The 6243-nt window shown below is 40.3% G+C and overlaps 1 protein-coding gene across 8 annotated transcripts in view; it reads right to left on the bottom strand.

Annotated features, from left to right (window-relative positions):
• Window positions 1-1728: 1728 nt before the first annotated feature.
• Window positions 1729-6243, bottom strand: part of LOC18425643 (uncharacterized) — a 31218-nt gene continuing 26703 nt past the window's right edge. For all 8 annotated transcript variants that reach the window (XR_016055033.1, XR_016055034.1, XR_016055035.1 and 5 more), the window contains one exon: window positions 1729-1874. Coding sequence is in view for 4 of the 8 variants with exons in the window: in XM_011631071.3 (XP_011629373.1) it covers window positions 1754-1874 (121 nt within the window). In the remaining 4 variants the exon portion in view is untranslated. The remainder of the gene's footprint in view (window positions 1875-6243) is intronic.

Below are 6243 nucleotides of genomic sequence, written 5' to 3'. Positions count from 1 at the left end.
ACTTAAACAATGAAAAAGAAAAAGAGAACAAATATTCTTTTCTTTTACGTTGAAGGGGTAGTGCCAACGAACCCTATTATACAGGGGGTATATATCCTTTTTGGTGGATATACGTCATTTTCCCTGCAGATTTACAGTTACTGATGACTGATAATTGATGCACTTATATTTTATAAATAAGGAAAGATAAATTAAAGGGTAATAAAAGGAAATCTTTTTCCCTATTTCTAACCTTGAAATAAAGTTTTTTCCATAAGAAATCCAGTACTGCTGGACTTCTAATGATCCCTGTTTGCAAAGCCCATAAGGTTAACGCAATCCTCTTCATACGGCAAGTTTAAGAATTTAATATGAATCATTTTATATAGATAATCATGATTTTTAGGCAAGGGCAATCTAAATCGGAAGATTAATTAGAGCGATTTTAATAGAAACCCTAAAATATTGCAATAATTGCATTTCCTTGGATAATATCACAAAGATGGTATCATCCTCCGAAATTATCATGCTAAAAAGACGGTAATTTCATGCATCGCCAATAATTGTCACTCTGTTGACAACTTGAAAATGGACGGCCTAGATGAGCTCCTACATCCTCGCTCAATTCTGTCAATGTCCAGGTGACCGGAGAGCCACTGCTCATCTCAACGATCCTTTGTCCATGGTCAGATGCGTTAACTTTGCAAACCGCTGGCATGCTGGAGGCCGGCGTCGCAATATTAGGGGTGGCAATGGACCCAAACCAAACACAAGACCCACTGGGTATACCCGACAGATCTGGTTATGGGTCCCCAACATTTAGACCTGGCGGGTCGGGTCCGGCTCCAAACCTGGGTATGGGTCCAACATTTGGACCCGGCGGGTTGGATCCGATTCCAAAACCTAGACCTAAACAGTGTTCAGGTCTGGATCCGGATCCAGTTGGACCGAATCCGTATCCAACTCATACCCATAAACTGTTGGAGATAAAATACTTAGAGCCCATTTGTTAGGGTGTATTAAGAATCTTATACAATAAGAACTCGCAATTATCTTTAGCTATTAAAGACAAATCATATGGCTTGAAATCTAATGATGGGTGATTATGACCTTGTTGTCAATAATATTGGTATATGATAGTAAATAAATAAATAAAAAGAGAAAAAAAAAAACTCATGAGGGTGGAAATGGACCCAACCAAGCCCAAGATCCGACAGGTTCGGGTATGGATCCAACTTTTGGACCCGACGGGTCGCATCCGGGTCCAAAACCTGGACCGGTATCCTAGTCGGACCTGGGTTCAGGTCCAACCAAACCCGTTGCCACCCCTACGCAAAATGCATGTCTCTCTTCAGTTTTGTAGGTACCCACATTTGCGATGCTTTCTGGAGGATCTACATGCCTAGGATTGGTAATGAGTCGGGTAGCCCGGCCCTAAAAAATTTGGGCTTGGGCCACAAACTGTGGCTGGAGGGCTGGGATAGGGCCAATGCCCGCCCAGTTTCCACCTGGCCGGCCCTCCTTTTTTTCTTGTTTTTCTATTATTTTTTCTTCTTTTGTTTTTGGCCCGGCCCGGCCTGTTGCCACAATTAGTTCCAAGAAAATGCATAGTAGCAGCTTTCCTTTATCTGATATTTCTTTTTCTAGGAGAAATATTCTTACAATATGCATACTTTGGAAATACATATACATATTGTAGGAATATTTCTGAAACAAAACTGCAAAGGAGAAGTGGAAACCAGCACCATGTTTACCGTTATCCTACGAACCCATTTTATTTCAAAGAGCAAATTGATCGTGCTACATCATCCTCAGTGCCACAAATGTCCCCACTTCCCAGTTGACATTGCATTCCCACACCGCCCCAGTATGGCCTTGCCTCCTTCCCCTCTTCCCTGCAATGACAATAGCCAAACTTTCAAGATCACGGAGACGGCATCTAAATAATACATCAGAACCAAACAAACAGTAGTACTAACAACTTCAATAATCTAAAGAGGAACATTCTCATCTCAGAAAGCAGGGAGAACAGTAATTCATTCAATCATGATTAGCTGAGTCGTGGTCATCAAGCTTACCGACATCAAGCTGTTCTAGATGAGTCAACCACTAGAATTAATAAACACTGGTTTCAAGAAAGATTTTCGTTGTTTATTTTTATATTTTTTAATGAGGTTTTAAAGCTATTCTGAAAGCCAGACACGTTAAGAAATTGGTACCCTTTCGAGCAAAACCTTTAGCTCATCCATCCTCCATAATAACCCCAGCATCTAGTGAATTGCTAGGCCAATAACAATCCATGAGGAACTAAAATATTCAGTATCTCAAGTACATAGCATCGGCATTTGTGGCCCTATGAGGATCAACTGCAACTCTAATCAAACAGCATAGTTACCAAAAACGTTTGTAAAAACATTTGTATAATCAAGTTAACCTTTCTCAAAAAAATAAATAAATAACATTTGTATAATAAACCAATGGAACACAAAATATGGATGTTGCAGCAGAGTATGGAGCCCCTACCTAATACATTGCTCAAGGAAGCAAGCCAACCATGTCTACATTCAAACAAATTATGATTAACCCAGAGCTTCAAATATACTTCGACACAATAGCACCAAGGAAAACTAATGCTAATTAAGTACTTGCCCATAATAAATAAGCAACATCTCTATCAAATATGTTTGAAAGTGTAAGGCAATATAAAAAGAAGATGAGAAGACTTCAGAAGGAATAGGCATGGAGAATGGCCTAGAATCAGGGAAGCATGAAAGTGAGGAGAGAAAAAGAGGAGTTGAAATAAAAGACCAAGCCCAGTCCAGTGTGTTGGGGCAAGATAGGACCAAAATGAGCATATTTCGAGGCAGCAATTCATCATGAGAAAACCTGGTTTATCCACATCTTGAGGCTATCAAAATGACGGAGAGGGCAGCTAGATGGCACTAGGGGAGTAAAGTGGTAAGAAATCAACAGAGTGGACCATTTGAACTCATTTCCTAGATCACAATAGACTATGGGGCTCATAAGATGGAGGGGAATTTTAATCCAATTCTCTATAACTTCACCAGCAATAGGATTGAACTCCTCTTTTTATGTTATTACATTACAAGCCATGATTGTTTATGGTGAAAATTTGCACAGCACTCACCAGCGACATTTACCCAAAGAATCACAAATTTGGAAGACTATTTCCAAAGTCAAAACTCCACAACTGTCGAGATCTAAGGTAAAGTTTAGAACTACATGTGAGCGCAACACATGGATTCCTCACTTGTGACCATGCATCAAAACTTCATGCCTAATATTGCTTTTCAAATGCATGCCATGGCATTGCCATTGGTACAAATTTATGAGATACAGAGAAAAATGAATGCCAAGGCAAGGATCAAAAGCCTTGAAATCATATCCGGTGTCCAACTAAGAGCCATGGAGTGTGAGATGTACAATTCATAAGGACAACGGGGGATTGAACGAAGTTTGGGCTGTTTCCAACATTTACACTGGTCAATGACCCCACTATGCTTGTGGGTAATTGTCACAGGATGATCTGTCCCAATGTTTTAGTGAATCCAAAAAATCATTAATGACAATAGGGAGGTTGCCAGAGAAAATCATTCACGAGTCTGTGATGTCCTGAGTTCTTATCCTCATGTTGTGTGGTATCAGGATGAAGGGCCTAATTTTTAAGTGTAGGGCAATGATGCTTCAAGAGTCAAAACATTTCTTGCACTGATGCAAGCCAGTTGAAAGGTTCCTTAGGCCCAATTTTAATGGAAGCTCCCATGGCAATTTGAACTGGTGTAAAAGGCATCTTCCAGGCAGGGTTGCTTCCATACCTAGAATTTCACATTGTGTTGCATGTCGACACTTAGACGCATGTCACGCATGTTGACACAAGGACATACATGTCTTGCCATAATAAACTCATGTAATATGTGCCAACACTTCCATTAGAAGTGTCAAGCTTGGAGACAGAGTGTATCCCCTTTCTTCTTTAATAAAAAAGGGACCAAAGTGATTTGTATGCCCAAACAGGAACGTTAAGCCACTTGAAAAGAACAAGTAGGATCTACCACATGGGCCATCACGTGCTGATAATAAAATCAGAGTCTCTCGCGCGCTCTCTCTCTCTCTCTCAAACTAAAACACACAACACACACAAAAGTCAAGCTATATCTATTTAGTAGGTTTTCATATCTATTAAGAGAAGCATGAATTCCACTTTCATTGCCCCCATCCCCAAGATTTCAGACCTATTAGCCTCCTCAATACTTCCTGCAAGATCCTCACCAAAGTCTTTTGTTTCTAGGCTTAGGTCTGTCATTTGTAACGTCATCTCACCCAATTAAAGTGGTTTCCTCCGTAACTGTCAAATCCTTGACAGACTCCTGGTTGCCCATGAAGTTATTCACTCTAGGCATTTTTCCAAAACCCCGGGGCTAATCATGAAGCTCGATTGGGAGGAGGTCTACAATCATTTCGACTGGTCTTCCCTTAACTAGTTCACAGTTCTCATGGGGAGCTGGATTCATGAATGTGTATCCTCAGCTTCCTTTCGGTTCTCATTGATGGCTCCCCAAGGGTCACTTCTCTTCCTCTAGACAGGTTCGCCAAGATAATTCATCTCCTCCCCCTTCTCTTTCAATTTCTGGTTGAAGTTTTCAATAGGTCTATATCTGGGGTCTACAAAAGGATTCGCCTATCTGGTATCAAAACATTCAAGGATCACAATTCCTCACCTACAATACGCAGATGACACCCTTGTTTTGTGCAATTCCTATCATGAATTCCTAAAGAAGATACTATGCCGTTGTTCCATAGGTGCTTCAAGGTAGCCCACGGCGATACCTATTAATATTGCAAAATCCAAGTTTATGGGCATTGATGTTCTCCTGATACCCTTTCTTTCCTCATTTCCAAATTCGGTTGTTCTACAGATCCCTCCTGTCAATATATCTCGGTCTCCCCCTTTGTGTCGACAACCCCAGTAGGGATCTTTGGGGTTGTTTTGTATTCCTAGAGGTCATATCACTCATCAAGGCCATGCTCTCCAATCTCCCCATCTACTACATGTCTCTCTTCCTTAAGATGAGCAGTGTTAATTCCTGGGTAACGATCATGAAATCCTTCTTGTGGTCAGGAGAAAAGTATCAAAGGAACATTCATCAAGTGGCTTGGGATTAGTATTGTACCCCTAAGCACCTTGGCGAACTAAGGATCCAAAAGCTAAAATATACAAACCTTGCTCTCCTATGTGAATGGTGGTAGCAATACACCACAAAACAAGACACTCTTTGGCCAAGGCTTTTATGCACAAATATGACACGAAATACCTTAGCTGGCTTCCTCTAAGAAGGGCTACTTCCGGGTCCTCAGGCATCCTCAAGAACATCTCAGCCTCTGGCCAAAGCTTTTTGTCATCAATTAGGTTCAAAATTAATTGTGGAAACAAGGCATCCTTTTGGTTTGACCCTTGGATTGAGAGTGGGAGTGCCCCTTTAAGGAGAGGTGGCCAAATTTTTTCTTAATTTCAAACTCGCCCTTGGCTTATGTTGCTAAGCCTTTCGACTCTTTCCATCAACCTTTGGTGTGGAACCCAACCTTTAGAAGGCCCGTCACTTATTCCAAAACTACCAATCTACTAGCCCTCAAAAGTATTTTATTAAGGGTGCAGTTAGCATATGGATGCATCCGTAGCTGTAGAGGTAAGGTGCACCTTCAAACTTTATTATGGTATACAATTTTGATGTAAAATGTTCTTAGGATTATCTCAAAATCTATTTTTATATCTAATTATAAAATTTTAAATTTCAAAAATGGTTTAAATCAAGTAGATCTATAAACGTATGAGGCATAAGCACCTAGCTTGTGGCTGCCACCCTCCAAGGTGACATTTGTGTGCTGAACACCTGATCTGGGATGCCACACCTATTTTTTTGATCTCTTGAGGTTCAAGCACCCAACTAGTAGGCTGCCAAATACCTTTTTATAGCCTACATTCTTTTTTGTATGGAGCACCCCGTGTGTGGGATGCTTGAGACACACTTCTCATGAGAACTTTTGTATATTATACATATCAGTAATATATTGTGAACAGTTTCAAAGAAATATCTATGCGTCACTTTGGGGTTTCTCTCTACCAATTAAACTAAACTTTTGTTAGAATCAAGTCTCTCTCCTAATTAAGCTAATCCTAACTAAGAGGAACAATATGTATGACTATTCCTATATGTCTTTTTTCTAAATATTACTCCAATATGTCTT

Source organism: Amborella trichopoda, chromosome 1 (genome assembly GCF_054954075.1).
Source record: "Amborella trichopoda isolate Santa Cruz 75 chromosome 1, AtrichopodaSantaCruz75HAP2 v2.0, whole genome shotgun sequence".
NCBI classification, from domain to species: Eukaryota; Viridiplantae; Streptophyta; class Magnoliopsida; order Amborellales; family Amborellaceae; genus Amborella; species Amborella trichopoda.
The sequence above is the reverse complement of the archived record's forward strand: the minus strand, read 5'-3'. Positions and strand labels throughout refer to the sequence as shown.